Raw genomic sequence first — 18,306 nt, forward strand, 5'->3', positions numbered from 1 at the left:
TTCCCGTCGATATGCACAACTACATAGTATGTCCTTATTAGCTGAAAAGGTTTCGTGAAATTCTGTTGTGTGGTTTGAGAGGAGTTGCGATGACTAACTGTTGCAGTAGTACATTAAAGTAAATAAGTTAAAAGGGGCGTAACTCATAGAAAAAAATTGAATTGCAATTTCCTGTCGATATGCACAACTACATAGTATGTCCTTATTACCTAAAAATGTTTCGTGAAATTCTGTTGTGTGGTTTGAGAGGAGTTGCGATGACAAACTGTTGCAGTAGTACATTTAAAGTAAATAAGTTCAAAGGGGGGTAACTCCTAGAAAAAAAATTGAATCGCAATTTCCCGTCGATATGCACAACTACATAGTATGTCCTTATTAGCTGAAAAGGTTTCGTGAAATTCTGTTGTGTGGTTTGAGAGGAGTTGCGATGACTAACTGTTGCAGTAGTACATTAAAGTAAATAAGTTAAAAGGGGCGTAACTCATAGAAAAAAATTGAATTGCAATTTCCTGTCTATATGCACAATTACATAGTATGTCCTTATTACCTAAAAATGTTTCGTGAAATTCTGTTGTGTGGTTTGAGAGGAGTTGCGATGACAAACTGTTGCAGTAGTACATTTAAAGTAAATAAGTTCAAAGGGGGGTAACTCCTAGAAAAAAAATTGAATCGCAATTTCCCGTCGATATGCACAACTACATAGTATGTCCTTATTAGCTGAAAAGGTTTCGTGAAATTCTGTTGTGTGGTTTGAGAGGAGTTGCGATGACTAACTGTTGCAGTAGTACATTAAAGTAAATAAGTTCAAAGGGGCGTATCTCCTAGAAAAACAATTGAATCGCAATTTCCCGTCGATATGCACAACTACATAGTATGTCCTTAGTATCTGAAAAGGTTTCGTGAAATTCTGTTGTGTGGTTTGAGAGGAGCTGCGATGACAAGAAACAGGACTGACGGACGGACGGACAGACAGACTGATGGACGGGTCAAAAACATTATATTCTCCGCAACTTTGTTGCGTGGGGTATAACAACAATCGTTGCTGTGGTTCCAAAGGAAAATATTGCATCATATATGGTCGAACGTAGAACTATCCTGCCAAAATGAGTAGGTCTAAACACACTCATCTCCAACAATACGAGGTAGTTGGTTCTGACTTATAATAAAGCTGATAAATTAGAAAATACTACAAGATTTGTTTACTCTAAACTAAGACTAAAGCTCCATCCCCATTGTTCAAGAAAGCACCATTACCTTTGTCTGTCATATGTCAGGAATGAACAAATATCTTTCTCGAGCCGTTATATTTGAATCGCAAATAACATGGCCATGATTTATTTTGACTTTTATAAGAAAACGACCATCTAAATTAACTCTTTTGAATTATATTAATAAGCATGCACCTGATTATCTGCTAGTGTCAATAGTTAAGGGGAAATGACACTATAAACTCAGGAGAAATTTGGTGAACCCTGATAGACTGACATGTACACCTTACAATCATAACATGCTTTATATAAAGTTGACCTGTTACAGTTTCTAAGAGACAAACTTAACCAGGAAAACTAAAGATTGACCATTATGAACCATGAAAATGAAGTCATGGTCAGATGATGATTTCCAGACAGACATACACACCTTACAATCAAGCCATACATCAAATATAGTTGACCTTCTGCTAAAAGTGTAAGGAAAACAGACAAAAAATCAATTAAAAACTAACAATGAGCAGTGCATCGTAAAGATGAGATCAAAGTAAGAAAAAAAAACTCGCCAGACTTGCATTTATATTGAACAAGAATGTGTCCCTATTACACGGATGCCCCACTCGCGTTTAGTGGAGCGTTAAATAAGGTCAAAACTAATTTGGCATTAGAATTAGAAAAATCATATCAGAGGGAACATGTGTACTAAATTTAAAGTTGATTGGACTTCAACTTCATCAAACAAAAACTACCTTGACCAAAAACTTTAACCTGAAGTTGGACAGACGAACGAACTGAGGCACAGACCGGAACACATAATGCCCCTCTACTATCGTCGGTGGGGCATACAAAATTTCATACACCAAATATAGTTGATCTATTGCATTTAGAATAAGAACAGCTCAAGACACAAAAACGTAACTTTAACTGAACCATGAAAATAAGGTCAAAATCAGCTGACATCTGCCAGATTGACATGTTCAACTTACAATCATTCCATATACAAAATATAGTAGACTTATTTATTGCTTTAAGTATCAGAGGTAAGGACTTAACCACAAAAACTGAACCTTGTTCACTGCATGCTGATCAATGAGATATGATCCAGGTCAATGAAAACTGCCAGACAGGCATGATAACCTTGCAAGATATACACATACCAAATAAAGTTATCATATTACTCTTAATTAGAGAGAACTATTTTTATGTCCCATTTATGGGCATGATGTTTTCTGGTCTGTGCATCCGTTTGTCCGTCCGTCTGTCCCGATCGATGTAGTTTTTGATGAAGTTGAAGTTCAATCAACTTGAAACTTAGTACTCATGCTCCCTATGATATTATCTTTCTTATTTAATGCCAAATTAGTGATTTTACCTTATTTTCATGGTTCACTGAACATAGAAAATGATGGTGCAGATGGGGCATCCGTGTACTAGGGAAACATTCTTGTTTATCAAGTAGTCACTTAACTATGAAAATGATGTCAAGGACAATAGACATATGACAGATGGAAACTTCGTAACATAAGGTATCTATATACAAAATTTCAATGTTGTGATGTTACACTATTGTTTCAGATAAGGGTGAAGGTTTGGTACCATTAAAACGTTTAAACCTGCTGCATTTGGTTGCAACTGTCCCAAGTCAGGAATCTGAAGTACAGTAGTTGTCCTTTGTTGATTTTATTATAAGTGTTTCTCATTTCTCCTTTTTAATATAGATTAGATCGTTGGTTTACCAGTTTGAATAGTTTTACACTAGTCATTGTTTGGGCCCTTTATAGTTTTCTGTTTGGTGCAAACCTAGATTCAATGTTGAAGACAATACCTTGACCTATTATTGTTTACTTTTATAAATTGTGACTTGGATGGAGAATTATCTCATTGGCACTCATGTCACATGTCCCTACATCTATTGGAAGATCCAGGCCTTCTACGTTCTGAAATATTAAGCTTTTTTAAAAGAAGTTAACTTAGCTAATGCCACCGACAGATCACTATCCCTATGTCAAAGGAATCAACTGTATAATGTTTCAATATATGATATTCATATGAAATGCATCTAAATCTACTTTATTTCTTTATGAACATAATATAAATGTATCAGTGGGACAAATATTTAGAGTCGTTTGATTATTATGTATCTTTATCTTTCCTAGTTCAATATTATCAAGCAATATACAAGTCTTCAGTGGTTAGTTACCATCTGATGGTTTGTTTGCTCCCTTCCTGGAACTAATTTCTATAGCTTGGTCACTTTTGGTTGGCATATTTGAAGGAACTTTAAGAGGCGGGAGCATCTCAATTTGCCCATATTTCTCATGACTGCTGTCAACGAGATATCTAGAGAATCCATAGTTTGGTTGTGTGTCCCTATCATTTTCACCATTCTTCATTAATAACGGCTTGTGGTGTGGTGCCTTTTCACCAATTGTTGAAGTCAAGGCAGAGATAGGCTCCAGTGTTTTAGTAAATCTGTCCATGGTTTTCTCAGACATCAACAAAATTCTGTCTGCATTTTTAGGGCTGTTCTTTGTCTGGCCGTCTGCTTTCTCATCAATTGATTCACCAATGCCAACATTAATTTCTCGAGCAGCACTTTGTGGGATATGATCTCTATCAATGCCAACATTAATCTCTCGAGCGGTACATAGGGATATAAGATCTTTTCCAAAGCCACCATTAATATCTTTGACAGTATGTGAGGGGACAAGGTCTTCAGTTGAACTTGCAGATGATGGTCTTATAAATCTCCCTTTCTTTTGACCAAGGACCTCACTACCAAAACTCCTGAAAATAAATTAGAATCATGAATAAACTGCAAGTGATGTATTCCTTAGAAATTAAAAATAGTCAGGTATAGAACTAGAGGCTCTAAAGAGCCTGTGTCGCTCACCTTGGTCTTATATTAAACAATGGACACGGATAAATTCATGACATAATTGTGTTTTGGTGATAGTGATGTGTTTGTAGATCCTACTTTACTGAACATTCTTGTTGCTACAATTATCTCTATCTATAAAGAACTTGGCCTAGTAATTATAGTGGAAAATATTTTCTAAAAATTTATGAAAAAAGTTTAAAATTAACTATAAAGGGCAATAACTCCTTAAGGGGTCAACTGACCATTTTGGTCATGCTGACTTATTTGTAAATCTTACTTTGCTGAACATTATTGCTGTTTACAGTTTATCGCTATCTATAATAATATTCAAGATAATAACCAAAAACGGCAAAATTTCCTTAAAATTACCAATTCAGGGGCAGCAACCCAACAACGGATTGTCAAATTCATCTGAAAACATCAGGGCAAATAGATCTTGACCTGATAAACAATTAAATCCTGTCAGATTTTCTCTTAATGCTTCGGTTTTTGAGTTATAAGCCAAAGACTGTATTTCACCCCTATGTTCTATTATTAGCCGTGGCAGCCATTTTGGTTGATTGGCCAGGTCACGCCACACATTTGTTAAAAAAGTTACCCCAATGATGATTGTGGCCAAGTTTAGTTTAATTTGGCCCAGTAGTTTCAGAGAAAAAGATTTTTGTAAAAGATTACTAAGATTTACGAAAAAATGGTTAAAAATTTACTATAAAGGGCAATAACTCCTTCAGGGGTCAACTGACCATTTTGGTCATGTTGACTTATTTGTAAATCTTACTTTGCTGAACATTATTGCTGTTTACAGTTTATCTCTATCTATAATAATATTCAAGATAATAGCCAAAAACAGCAAAAAATTCCCTAAAATTACTAGTTCAGGGGCAGCAAACCAATAACGGGTTGTATGATTCATCTGAAAATTTAAGGGCAGATAGATCTTGACCTGATAAACAATTTTACCCCTGTCAGATTTGCTCTAAATGCTTTGGTTTTTGAGTTATAAGCCAAAAACTGCATTTTACCCCTATGTTCTATTTTTAGCCATGGAGGCCATCTTGGGCTGGTTGGCCAGGTCACGCCACACTTTTTTTAAACTAGATACCCCAATGATGATTGTGGCCAAGTTTGGTTTAATTTGGCCCAGTAGTTTCAGAGGAGAATATTTTTGTAAAAGTTAACGACGACGGACGCCGGACGCCAAGTGATGGGAAAAGCTCACTTGGCCCTTTGGGCCAGGTGAGCTAAAAAAGGAGATGGCTGTGCGGCAACTAAAAGCTAAATTAAAGGATTTAAACATTGTGCATTTTTCTAGCCTATGCAATTGCTATCTTGACCTATAATTTTAATACCTCATTCTTTTAAATATTTGAATGAACTTCAACTTCGTCTGGCATATTAAATTATAATCCTGGTACCTTTGATAACAAGTTATACCATTATCTACACTTGCTTCTGAATTGAACTTTAATTGTACTTTTCTCATATCTGAATGGATAATAAAACAATATTTATACAGATGAGAGAAGGGATGTGAGGTAGACCATGTTCCAAGCAATAAACATTTTCAAAAAATTGGTTAAAGTTTAAATGACAAAAGGCCTGACTATTTAAAAAATATATGTTATCATATTTAAAAAAGAGAGGCAACAACATCAAAAACCAAAAATGTACTCCTCTTAGTAAAAGTGGTGGTTCATGATTATAATTTGAGGAATGATTAGAAATTTCCTCTCACAGCCACATTATTTTTGTCTCATGAAAATTACAATTATTATAACAGTTCTAACTCATGTGATGCCACAGTGATGGCACCTCATTTACCAGTCCCTTGGAACCTCCAGACCTAAACTCAATACCTCTTACCTACAGACTAAAACATACCATGTATTATATCCAGGATCTATTTTGTTTGGTCGTTTCTTCTTGTAGTACCGTCTGATTAACATGAAACACATCACCAGAGTCAGTAAAACTGCAAAGGTCAACAAGATTGTCTTGACAACATTCAAGTTACATTTCTGGTACCCAATCAAATCCTCACAATCATAGAATACAGAACAGGGATTAGGATCACATTCATTTATATCTGTCTGACACCACTCATCAGTATAACCACGGTCACATTTACAGGAATATTTCTCAAAACTGGAAGCTCGTTCAACTTCATTACATTCAGTCGAGGTTCTGTTCAGGCAGTTGCCATGGACGCAGGGTGCAATTAATATGTAAACCTTGACCTCTAGGTTTTTGGTTGTGAATCTGGCTTGATCATATCCTCTGGCTGTAAAAACTGTTCTCCCATAAAATGTTCTGTCAACTGAAAGACTCAGTTTTAATTTTTTTTTAAGTATGCCATGAAACTGAACAGGTTCAAAAGTAAAGTTACTGAGCAAAGTATTGTTTATTCTCATTGTGTAGTTTATTTCATTAATTGAAGGGTCAACAAAGTCAACATCTAAGAAAGTCACATGTCCCAATTCATACTTCTTTGTAACATTTCCATCCAATAAAATTTGAACTGATTTCAAACCTTTGCCAGGAATTTCTATTTCTTCAAATTTTAAAGCTGATTCAAACGGCAAAAGCACTGGAGCATCATTTATAGGAGCAATGTTAATTGTTATATTTCTGGTAGCAGACAGTGGATGGAATGGGGGCAATAGTCCTGTTTCTACTACTTTAACAATAATAAAGTCTATTCCATTATAATTACTATCTGGAAGATAATAAATTGTCCCATCTGTTGTAATATTGGCTTGTCCATGGATTGGTTGCTGAAGAACTGTGAATTCTACATCATCTGATTCACTGTCTACATACTGTATAACCCTCTGTCCATTCTTATCCTGGAGGTCATCCATGTCTTCACTCACAAATAGTTTTGGTGTAGTGATACGAGGTGGTGTGTTGGGTGCTTTCCTCGACATCACCATTAATGACCACATTCTGGGTAATGGTATACTGGTGTGGGAAGATCTTTTCTTTCTCATTGAAGGTCCAGTTGTTGTCTTTGAGAATACTTCTTTACATGCCTATATTAACAAGAAGAAAAAAAACCAGGTTGTAATGAGAAGGCTATTCTTTCAATTCATTGCACTAAGGATTTTGAGATAACTGATGGATTTCATAAATAAAGCATATATAGATATAAGAAGATGTGGCATGAGTGCCAATGAGACAACTCTCCATCCAAGTCATACTTTGTAAAAGTAAACCATTATAGGTCTTCAACACAGAGCCCTAAAATATGACCAGTGTAAAACCATTCAAACAGGAAAACCAATGGTCTATTAAATATATAATTTTTTTTTATATAAAGTCAGTATTTACTAAAGAAAGAAAATAATTTTGTGTTTGAAGGATAATGCATTGGTATGTGAAATCTAATGTGTGAGGAAATTAGTTTTCAAGATAGACAAAACAAGTGAAACTGCGAGCTGCTGCTCACTGATGATACCCCCGTCGCAAGTGGATAATATTAATAGTGTAAAAATATGCAAGTGTTCGGTAAACAGGAAGTTGTCGAGTGATGAATCTGAAAACGCATCACACGGTATAGCTGACTTATATAAATCCTGAAACCAAATTTCAGAAATCCTTATATTGTAGTTCCTGAGAAAAATGTGATGAAAATTTTCAACTTGGCTATCATTTGTAAAATCATACAAGTGTTCGGTAAACAGGAAGTTGTCGAGTGATCAATCTGAAAACGCATCACACGGTATAGCTGACTTAGATAAACCCTGAAACCAAATTTCAGAAATCCTTCTATTGTAGTTCCTGAGAAAAATGCGACGAAAAATATTCATGGGACGGACGGACTGACTGACTGACGGACTGACGGACGGACAGACAGAGGTAAAACAGTATACCCCCCCTTTTTTAAAGCGGGGGTTTAATAAAAACGCAGATCTACTAACCTGTGTAGTGAAAACTTTGTTGACGAAGTCTGTTTTATCTTCTACATCATTACAAGTGTCAGTAGGGTGCTTCCATAATTGATCATCTATCAAATATACAAAATATAAGGTCTTAAAAATGCAAATAATGTTGTATTCTCCCAAATCATATGAAACATCTTTTAAGTACATCAAAAGATCATAAAAATGGTTTGATATCCTAACTTTCATAAACATATGTACCAAGGAACAAATTTTCTATATTGAAAAAATGTACACACACGCTACTTGTTGTTGTCAGTCAATTGATTACTTTATTGTTGTTTGCTTAAAGTCTAGTGGAATTAAGTATTTCATAAAGTTCCAAACTCAAAACCATGTCAAAAATTAACAATTTATAATTGTGACTTACAGTTATCCCAATAAACAAGGACAGGAATCTCTGTGTTTGAATCGAATAAACTGCTGTCAAACTTTACATTGATACTGATTTCTGTCAAGCTTTCTACTGAAGTTGATGGTGATAAGTAAAACATCAATCCAGCATACTGCTTCAGTCTGGAATTAAAAAAGCAGATTTTATGTTAGTCAGTTTTGATTCTCATAACCAACATTCTAATGCAGATGATGTAACACCATTTGTAACATTCATTTTGAATGGATTATGTCACATATATTCATGGCATCAATTCACAACTTTCACGCCAGTGCAGACAACATATGACAGATTTTAATTGTATGATCTGTTAGTTTCATTAGACTGGAGATAACTATATTATGTTTTAAGCTCTGATTTGTTGGTCCTTAATACTAGTTACTTGTACCAAGTCAGGAAGTTCACAGTATAACATGTTTGCCTTCATTTTATGTGTTAGAGCTTTGTATTCGATAAGGTATTTTCTGTTTTGAATTTTGGAGTTTGGTATTTTTTTATTTTACTTGTAAAGTAGTATTTAGGTAAAAACAAGAATGTGTCCACAGTACACGGATTCCCCACCGTCACTATCATTTTCTATGTTCAATGGACCGTGAAAAGGGGATAAAAATCTAATTTGGCATTTAAATTAGAAAGATCATATCATAAGGAACATGTGTAATAAGTTTCAAGTTGATTGGACTTCAACTTCCTCAAAAACTACCTTGACCAAAAACTTTAACCTGAAACTTGCACTTTCATTTTCTATGTTCAGTGGACCGTGAAATTGGGGTCAAAAGTCTAATTTGGCTTTACAATCAGAAAGATCATATCATAGGGAACATGTGTACTAAGTTTCAAGTTGATTGGATTTCAACTTCATCAAAAACTAATAAACTACCTTGACCAAAAACTTTAACCTGAAACGGGACAGACGAACGGACGAACAAACAGATGGACGCACAGACCAGGAAACATAATGCCCCTCTACTATCATAGGTGGGGCATAAAAAAAACCAGATAACTAACCTATGTCTAAGAAATCTAGAGGTATCATTTTGTCTAGAAAGAGGGTCTATAAGATATCTAGTATATTTAGCTGAGGCTGCAGTTCCATAATCAGCTGTTACATCTGTTTGGTTCAATATTCCTGCCAATAGTGTCACATTTATACCTAAAAACAATATACAATTTTTTTTTCTAATTCAATAAAATAAACATCATCAATAATTGACTAAAACAAAATTATATTTATATGTTATTCAGAGGAAGTAGTGATATATGTGCCAACCAGGAAGACTTTGAAAGTCTTCAATAGTTTGATAAGTTAAGAATAAATGTTGGAATGTGCCAAATCATATTCAAATTATAGGAGAATGTATGTTACTTTTTTTTTTGGCAATGTTTAAAGTTAGTTAAACAAATATAATTCAAACAACATTTCCACCATACCTTTGATAATAATGTCAGCAGATACTTTGGTTGTAGCATCTAGTAATTTTATTTCTCCATGAAGCTTGCTACTTTTACGTTTCCTTTTGTCTGGTGTTCCCAATTCCAAATCAGAATCTTCAGTGCCTAAAAAAAGCAAATGAATTCAGATTTAACAAGTGAAACTGCGAGCTACTGCTCACTGATGATACCACGCCACAAGTGGATAATATTAATAGTGTAAAAATATGCAAGTGCTCGGTAAACAGGAAGTTGTCGAGTGATGAATCTGAAAACAAATCACACGGTATAACTGACTCATATAAACCCTGAAACCAAATTTCAGAAATCCTTGCATTGTAGTTCCTGAGAAACATGTGACAAAAATTTTCAAATTGGCTATCATGTGTAAAATCATACAAGTGTTCGGTAAACAGGAAGTTGTCGAGTGATGGATCTGAAAACACATCACATGGTATAAGTTGACTTATATAAACCCCGAATCCAAATTTCAGAAATCCTTGTATTGTAGTTCCTGAGATTAAATTAGATGAAAAATATTCATGGGATGGACAGACTGATGGAAGGATGGATGGATGGATGGACAGACAGAGGTATGACAGTATAACCCCCTCTTTTAAAGCAGGGGTATAATAAAGCAGGGGTATAATTATAGATTTATCAATGTTAATTTCAAATTTCATTAAAAAGATTTTCAAAATAATAGACAAAACTTGCATTTTACCCTTATGTTGTATTTTTAGCCATGTTAGCCAGCTTGAATTGTTTAGCAGGAGGGGTTGAACTAGATACTATATATGTCGAGATCGAGGTTATGGCGGAATGTTGTTGTTTTAGTCAGGTCAAAAAAAAATAAGTGAAAATAGTATCAAAAAGGTATCTCAAAAGAACTGTAATACTATATATTGTGAAATTATCAACCAATACACCATCCGCTTGAGATTAACGGGTAATGAAGTCACAAACAACACCACAAACCCCACATAGACGTCCAAGAGTATCTTCTTCGGGTTCAGAAACAGACACCCCCTTCGCAAGAGACAAAATATTGAGAAACTTGAAAACATGGCAAATTTAACATTAAAAGAAGTAAATCTTACAGATCTGTATTCACTTATGTTAGATATGAAAACAGCCCAAGATGAAATGAAAAAAAACCAAGAACATTTTCAAATTACGGTGCAGACTCAAATAACCGCTTTGGAATCCAAAATAGACACTAAAATGGATTCGGTACATCGCCACATCGAGAAGGAAATAAATGAGGTGAAACTGGAAATGATGCAAGAGAAAGAAAAACACGATGAACAAATGAGAAATCTACAAAGCCAAGTAAGTCGAGCAGAAACCGAGGTGAAAAAAATCCCGAAAAAAAGTTCCGATGAATACAAGTTGATATTTAAGAATATAAAACAAGAAGATATCAGTGACATAGAGGATCTAGATAGTGTGAAATTATTTATTGATAATATCATCAAAGAAATTGAAGTTGACACTGAATCAATAGTTATAGAAATATTAAACAGAAACGCCTACTCCGATAATTCCAAATCGAATGGACCCCAAAGAAGGGCAAGGTCAGTAATCTCTGTTTACTTTCCAAACGATGAAGATAGAAAACAGGTGTTGAAGAATAAGAGGAAATTGAAGAATATAGAGAAACTTTCCCATATATATATAGAGGTAGATAAAACTAGATATGAACGTCAAACAGAGGCAAACTTAAGAAAGATCATTAAAACTGTCCCAACACTTAGAATGAGAGGCGGAAAAATCATCAACGTACCTAATGAAAACAATGAACATATTTTTGAACATGGCTCCGATCCAAACGAAACTAAAGCATCATAGCAATCACAACCCACCCCTGATCAATCAGTATTAACTTTTAGTATATGGAATTTAAATGGTTGGTACAATAACAAAACTGAAAGTAAACAATTGCGAAAAGAGATAATAGAAGGTATTAATGCAGATGTTTTTGGAATTTGTGAAACACATTTAAAAGATGATGATGAAATTTATATACCGGGATATACATGGTTTGGTCACAATAGGAGTACTTTGTGTAACAGAGCAGTCAGAGGGTCAGGGGGCGTGGGCGTATTGATACGAAATGAGCTATTAAAGGAATACAATGTGATAGTATTGGATAGAAGTTTCGAGGGAATATCTGGCTTAAACTTGGGGCACAAAATGATAACTCTTATTACATAAACTTATGCGTTGCATATCTTACACCAGAAAGGTCAAGTAGAGGTAATTTGGCTCAAGAATTTTACGATATGCTTCTTTCACAGGTTTACACATACTTCGATGAGAACCCGATGTTGATTATGGGAGACCTGAATGGCAGAATTGGAGATAAACAGGATTTCAATGAACTTATAGATGTAGGTGATATACAGAAAAGATTAAGTATAGACAATGTCAGTAATAAATTTGGTGATTACTTACTTGATTTTTTGTCAGACTCTAAAACTTGTATTTTAAATGGGAGATTCAAGCAAAACAAAGATAACTTCACTTGTGTAGCACCTCGTGGCAAGTCAGTGGTAGACTATATAATTGTTCCGCACACACAATTTAAACAAATTCAAGATTTTGAAACCACTTTAGTAACAGACTGTATCAAAAATTACAATTTAAATGTGGGAACAGCAACAATACCAGACCATTCAATACTTAGTTGCAAGTTAAAAATATCAAGATATGAAACAATACAAATTGATAAAAATAAAAACACTATTTCAAGAGAGATACCAACCAATAATGTTGACTTACAAAATAGAAGATACTTAACAAATGTTATTCCAATAGACATGTTTTCAAACCAACGCACAGCTCATGCTATTGAAAACGTTATTGATAGACTACAAAATTCTCATGTCATTCAAACTGAAATTGATGAAATATACTCCGAATTTGTTGATATAGTGCAAAGTGAGATGAATGAAAAACTAAACTATAAAGTAACTAGTAAAAAATCTAGCAGGAAAAATGGTCGTCGAAAACAAAAACATTGGTGGAACAATGAACTTTCTGATCTGTGGCAACAGGTGAAAAATAATGAAAACTTGTATTTACAGTGTAAAGGCACCAAATGCAAACAAGAACAGAACAGTCTTAGGAAAAAATTTAAAGAGAGCCGAAAAGACTTTGATAAAAAAGCACGTCAAGCCGAACGACAGTACAATGCTAAACAAAGAGACAAAATAACCAGCTTAAAAACAAATGATCCAAAAACTTTTTGGGATGAAATCAATAAACTAGGACCTACTACTACCAAACAGGAAATAGACTGTGTAAACTTAGAAAATGGTAGTGTTTCATATAACCCAGATGACATCTTGAAAAAATGGAAGGAGGACTTTTCAGGGTTATTTAATGATACAGAATCAAATCAGGTTAGTGATGAATTTCTAGAAAGCACACGTAAACTAATACAGGAATGGGAAGAACAAATGGACAGTTTAAAACCAGAATCAAACAATATACAAAATGAGCAAACACGAAATGAGAGTGAACTTATACTGAATTCTGATATAACTCTTAAGGAAGTCACAGATGCATTAAAAGATGCAAAGACAAATAAAGCAACGGGTATAGAAAACATACCAAATGAAGTTTTAAAATGTGAAAAGTTGCACAAATTATTATTGAAACTATTCCAGTTGTGCTTTGATCAAAACATTTTGCCAACTAAATGGGATTACAGTATTATCCATCCTATACTTAAAAAATGAAAAGACTATAGAGTGCGCTCCTTAATCATAGGTCAATTAGTTTAATGTCAACAGTAGCAAAACTCTTTAACTCTATTCTTAGTAAAAGGATAACAGAATATCTAGACTCAAACGAGTTACTCTGTGAGGAACAAAACGGCTTCCGAAAGCTAAGATCATGCATAGATCATATATATACTTTATATTCAATCTTACGAAGAAGAAAAGATGAAAAGTTGTCAACATTTCTATGTTTCATAGATTTTGCTAAGGCATTTGACTCTGTGAATCATGAGCTACTTTTTGCAAAGATCTTGAGCATTGGTATAACTGGAAAAATATACAAAGTCATAAAAACAATGTATAAAAACCTTCACAGTTGTGTAAAAGTTGAAAATATGGCTACTTATTGGTTTGCAGTGGAAAGAGGAGTAAGGCAAGGGGACAACTTAGCACCCGTATTGTTTGCCATCTTTATCAATGACTTGGCACTTGACATTAATAATTTAAACTTGGGAATACAAATGTGTGATAACTCAAAATTAAGTGTGCTCATGTATGCTGATGATATTATTATACTTTCAGAAACAGAAAATGATATGCAGAATATGCTTGATACCTTGCACAGCTGGTCTGAAAAGTGGCAGTTGAAAATGAACATAGACAAAACAAAAATAATGCACTGTCGCAAAGCAAGTATGAAACCAACAGACAAAACGTTCAATATAGGCCATCAAACAATTGATTTGTGTAAGTCCTACAGGTATCTTGGATTTGAAATATGTGAAACAGTTGAATTTACTAAAGGAGTTAAGCTACTACATGAAGCTAGCGGTAGAGCTCTTGGTGCTATGATTTCAAAACATTTCAGTATAAAAGGACTAAGTTTTTCAGTTTACGAAAAACTATATTATAATACAGTTGTTCCGGTGGCAGATTATGCCTCAGAAATTTGGGGATTCAAAAAATATGACTTTGCTGATAAACTGCAATCTAGAGCTGCAAGGACATTTCTAGGCGTTGGTAAAAGAGCACCCATTCCATATTTAACAGGAGAAACATGCTGGATGGAAGTTCAACTCAGACACCATATGAACATGATCAGACTATGGGCAAGAATAATTAACATGTCAAGCAATAGACTACCAAAGATTGCCTATCTAAGTGAAAAAGAAAAGAACAGGAAAAATAGTTGGGCTTTAGAAATTAAAACAATATTGGGTAAATGTGATCTTCTAAACCACTACAACATGAGTAGTTTACTCGGTATGAGTAACAAAAACTTTCTTGGTCTAGTTAAACATAGATTAACAACTATAGCAGCAGAAAACTGGAAAGCGGAATGTGCAGGAATGCCTAAATTAAGAACATATGTAAAAATAAAATCTGATTATTGCCAAGAACCAACACTTCTGAAAACATTATCAACAAATAAACGTGCTGTGCTTTCAAAACTGAGAAGTGGAACTTTTCCTATAGAAATTGAGAAAGGAAGATATAGGCAAATACCAGTAGAAAGAAGGATTTGCAAACTTTGTACCAAACAAGCAATAGAAGATGAGATTCATTTTGTAATTAAATGTCCAGCGTATGACCAAGAAAGACAAACTATGTTTAACATTGCCAATCAGAAACTTACCATTGACTTACAAGAACTAAGTGACGAAGAACAATTTAAAACCCTCTTGACATCGCCAGAATCAATATGTGCAGTTGCAAACTACCTAACAGTTTCCTTGGATGTTAGATCAGCAAAATATTAACAATATTAATTTACCTACTGCTACAGTTATTTTTTTACTATCAATAGACTGTTGGTATGAACCTTTATTTCAATTATAAATATATGTACTTCACACATTATATCTCTATTTTTTTATTTTTTTTTATAAAATATGCTTTATCACTATACTATATTTTCTATATTTATTTTATTTTTTGAAGAATAAAACCCTTTACAACTTTACATGATCATGATGATATATATTTATTCGAAAAGAAACAATAATTTTTAACAGACATAAATTCATATTACATTAATAAGATAAAAATTCTTTTCCAAGTTGAAATGTTTACTAGATGAGATAATACTTGAAAACCATCATTTTGCTTTTTTTAAATATACATGCTTTGAGCTCGTAACTAAATAGAAAACTCAACTAGCATAGTTAGAAGGATAGCTTCAGAACATATGTATGTGTGTGCTCAGATAGAATGTAATACCACTATCCGTAAAATAATTCATTATTTTATCACTTGTATGATATTTTTTTTAATATTATTAGAATTTACTATTTTGCTTTTTGTCTAAACAATAGTACTTGGGACAGGGGAGATAATTAGTGTTGATTGTCTCCCCTACACATGGACAAAAACTCACTTAAGTAAATTTCATTATTATATTTAGAACAGGAAAAGTATATCTTGAAGAATAATAACTTGCTCATGCACCTAAAAGAGAAGCATATAAGGACTCGAGTATATGAATAGTGTGGTGCACAGTGTATATAACCAAAAGAAATTTTGAAAAACATAGCAAATAATATTTATTTTTACAATATATACAATGTGTTTGTTGTGCAAACATTAAAGGTAGTGAAATAGGCATAATGATGAAATCTATTAATTTATAATATACGAGCTTAGTAGAAATGTCCTGCTATATTTATATCTTTTCTATATTAAGTATCATATTACTTGGAAATATTGTAAACAGCATTTATAAGAAAAGTATTACTGTATTTATATAATATAAGTTGATTGGCATATGATATCTATACCTTTTGTATTTCGATATTTCCTGGGCTATTTTCTATATCACTAATATGATTTTAAACATTATACACAGATGATGACAGAAAAATGCAACATAACAATAAAAAAAAAAAAAAAAAAAAAGAAGACAATATACATGTTTCAAAATAACATTTCTCTGTGGCTAAGGGAAGCAACTCATATTGATATGTTACATACACTTTCATATGAAAAACATCCACTTTTTATCCTTTCATTTATGATATATTCGGAAATTGATTTGATATTGATATTCGAAACAATATGTGCAAACAGCAGCTAGTACTGAACACATACAGAAAAATGTTATGCATACTTTAATTGAATTCATCATCTAAATTATTTTTGCAATTGATTTTAAGGGAAGCAATTCCAGCTTAAAATGTTTTCAAATTATACATATTTATATTACAGATCTATTTTAAATGAGAATTTCACAATTAACATATTAAAACCACCACTTATGCAATGATGTAAAAGAACAAACACAAAAAAAAAAGAGAGAAATATTTTTATAAAAACTTAAAACAACCTCAGATCTCAGAATGAATAATCGAGTTAATATATATTCTTTGTATGTTTATAATCTTGTATGAATATTGTTAGTGCTTCATAAGCCTCTAAAGGCTGGCTGATATGGTATACTATTGCTAATGTATTGAAATGTAATTGTAATTTCATGTATATTGTATCAGGTTGCACTTTAAATAAAATAAAATCTAAATCTAAATCTATACCAATGATGACTGTGGCCAAGTTTTGTTCAATTTGTTTTAGAGGGAAATATTTTTGTAAAAGTTACCAAAAGATGATGACCACAGGCCCCAGGTGATGAGAAAAGCTCACTTGACCAGGTGAGGTAAAAAGCCAAGAAAAGTACATTTACACATGATATTCAATACTCACGTTTCACACATAATGGGTTAGAGTAAACAGAGATCTCCCTAGAGAATACAATGTCACATAGACACATGATTTTGAATACTTACGTTTAATACATAATGGGTTAGAGTAAACAGTCGATGACAGATGAGATCTCCCTACATCATACAATGTCACATAGACACATTTACCAGGCTCCAGGTTGAAGAAGGTGTTCATTTTAGCTACCTTCATAGTCTTATTATTCCAGGTTGTGTTTGCAAATTCTCCAACTGATGCATTGAGTGGCGTCTCATTAATCCACAGTTTTCCATCTCTGATGTAGGCTTTCTTAGATTGTGCGATACCAACCATAATTCTGGGGAAGACATCATCTGTACCTGGGGAAGATCCTATCTCCCATTCTGTAAAATAAAGCTTGTAGTAAATAGGTATCTAAATAATTCTGACGAAGACATCATCTGTACCTGGGGAAGATCCTATCTCCCATTCTGTAAAATAAAGCTTGTAGTAAATAGGAATCTAAATAATTCTGGGGAAAACATCATCTGTACCTGGGGAAGATCCTATCTCCCATTCTGCAAAATAAAGTAAAAATAAGTTTGAATTGTTCCTCATTTTGCCATGGTTTATTTTAATATCCATTTAGTATACCATATTTTTATAATACAGTCTTCATTTTATAATTATGCATAATATACCTCGTCTATTACCATTTATTTATCTTAAGTATAAAAGTGTGCAGTATATTCAGCCAGTATGGTAATGTGAAACTCATTATCAAACAAATTCAGTTATATGGTATTAATGAAATTGTATTATGATTTTAGCTGTCTTAAGATAACATGCTAACCTTAAGTATAAATTATCGTTCCATAAAAAACAGAAGTCAAGCAAACTTTGATGATAATTTTCCTGGTACAATGTGTAGTAAAATGTACACAATTATACTTTTATCTACACAGTATTCATAAATTCATATTCATTATTAAGGCTACTTCATGTTTAATTTTCAGTACCTCAAACTATTTATTTAACATTACTCTTCCTA

At 33.3% G+C, this 18,306-nt stretch overlaps 2 protein-coding genes across 4 annotated transcripts; one reads left to right on the forward strand and one right to left on the reverse strand.

Annotated features, from left to right (window-relative positions):
- Positions 1 to 3,260: 3,260 nt before the first annotated feature.
- Positions 3,261 to 17,670, reverse strand: LOC143075041 (uncharacterized). Its single transcript, XM_076250279.1, has 7 exons — positions 17,363 to 17,670; positions 9,856 to 9,981; positions 9,433 to 9,577; positions 8,401 to 8,546; positions 8,010 to 8,095; positions 5,971 to 7,121; positions 3,261 to 3,995 (listed from the first exon to the last, which is right to left on the reverse strand). Exons 1-7 carry the CDS (start codon positions 17,607 to 17,609, stop codon positions 3,401 to 3,403), a joined length of 2,496 nt encoding a protein of 831 aa, XP_076106394.1. The 5' UTR covers positions 17,610 to 17,670; the 3' UTR covers positions 3,261 to 3,400.
- Positions 11,357 to 15,675, forward strand: LOC143075036 (uncharacterized). Of its 3 annotated transcripts, none has more exons than XM_076250272.1 (4): positions 11,357 to 11,538; positions 12,156 to 12,284; positions 12,945 to 13,262; positions 14,166 to 15,675. In XM_076250272.1, exon 4 carries the CDS (start codon positions 14,180 to 14,182, stop codon positions 15,341 to 15,343), a length of 1,164 nt encoding a protein of 387 aa, XP_076106387.1. In that variant the 5' UTR covers positions 11,357 to 11,538; positions 12,156 to 12,284; positions 12,945 to 13,262; positions 14,166 to 14,179; the 3' UTR covers positions 15,344 to 15,675. The 3 variants fall into 3 exon arrangements, with proteins under 3 accessions (XP_076106387.1, XP_076106386.1, XP_076106388.1); XM_076250271.1 differs by having other exon boundaries at positions 12,156 to 12,248; XM_076250273.1 differs by lacking the exon at positions 11,357 to 11,538 and having other exon boundaries at positions 12,067 to 12,284.
- Positions 17,671 to 18,306: the final 636 nt, after the last annotated feature.

The sequence above is a fragment of the Mytilus galloprovincialis genome, chromosome 5 (assembly GCF_965363235.1).
Source record: "Mytilus galloprovincialis chromosome 5, xbMytGall1.hap1.1, whole genome shotgun sequence".
Lineage (NCBI taxonomy): Eukaryota > Metazoa > Mollusca > Bivalvia > Mytilida > Mytilidae > Mytilus > Mytilus galloprovincialis.

What these genes read in the sequence shown, in the direction of transcription:
- LOC143075036 (XM_076250272.1), top strand. Translation starts at nt 14,180, where the DNA reads ATGCAGAATATGCTTGATACCTTGCACAGCTGGTCTGAAAAGTGGCAG.
- LOC143075041 (XM_076250279.1), bottom strand. Translation starts at nt 17,609, where the DNA reads ATGGTTGGTATCGCACAATCTAAGAAAGCCTACATCAGAGATGGAAAA. An exon ending in TGCTGACATTATTATCAAAG is followed by an intron (nt 9,578 to 9,855) that starts GTATGGTGGAAA and finishes TATTGTTTTTAG; the next exon opens with GTATAAATGTGACACTATTG. An exon ending in CCTTGTTTATTGGGATAACT is followed by an intron (nt 8,096 to 8,400) that starts GTAAGTCACAAT and finishes TATATTTGATAG; the next exon opens with ATGATCAATTATGGAAGCAC.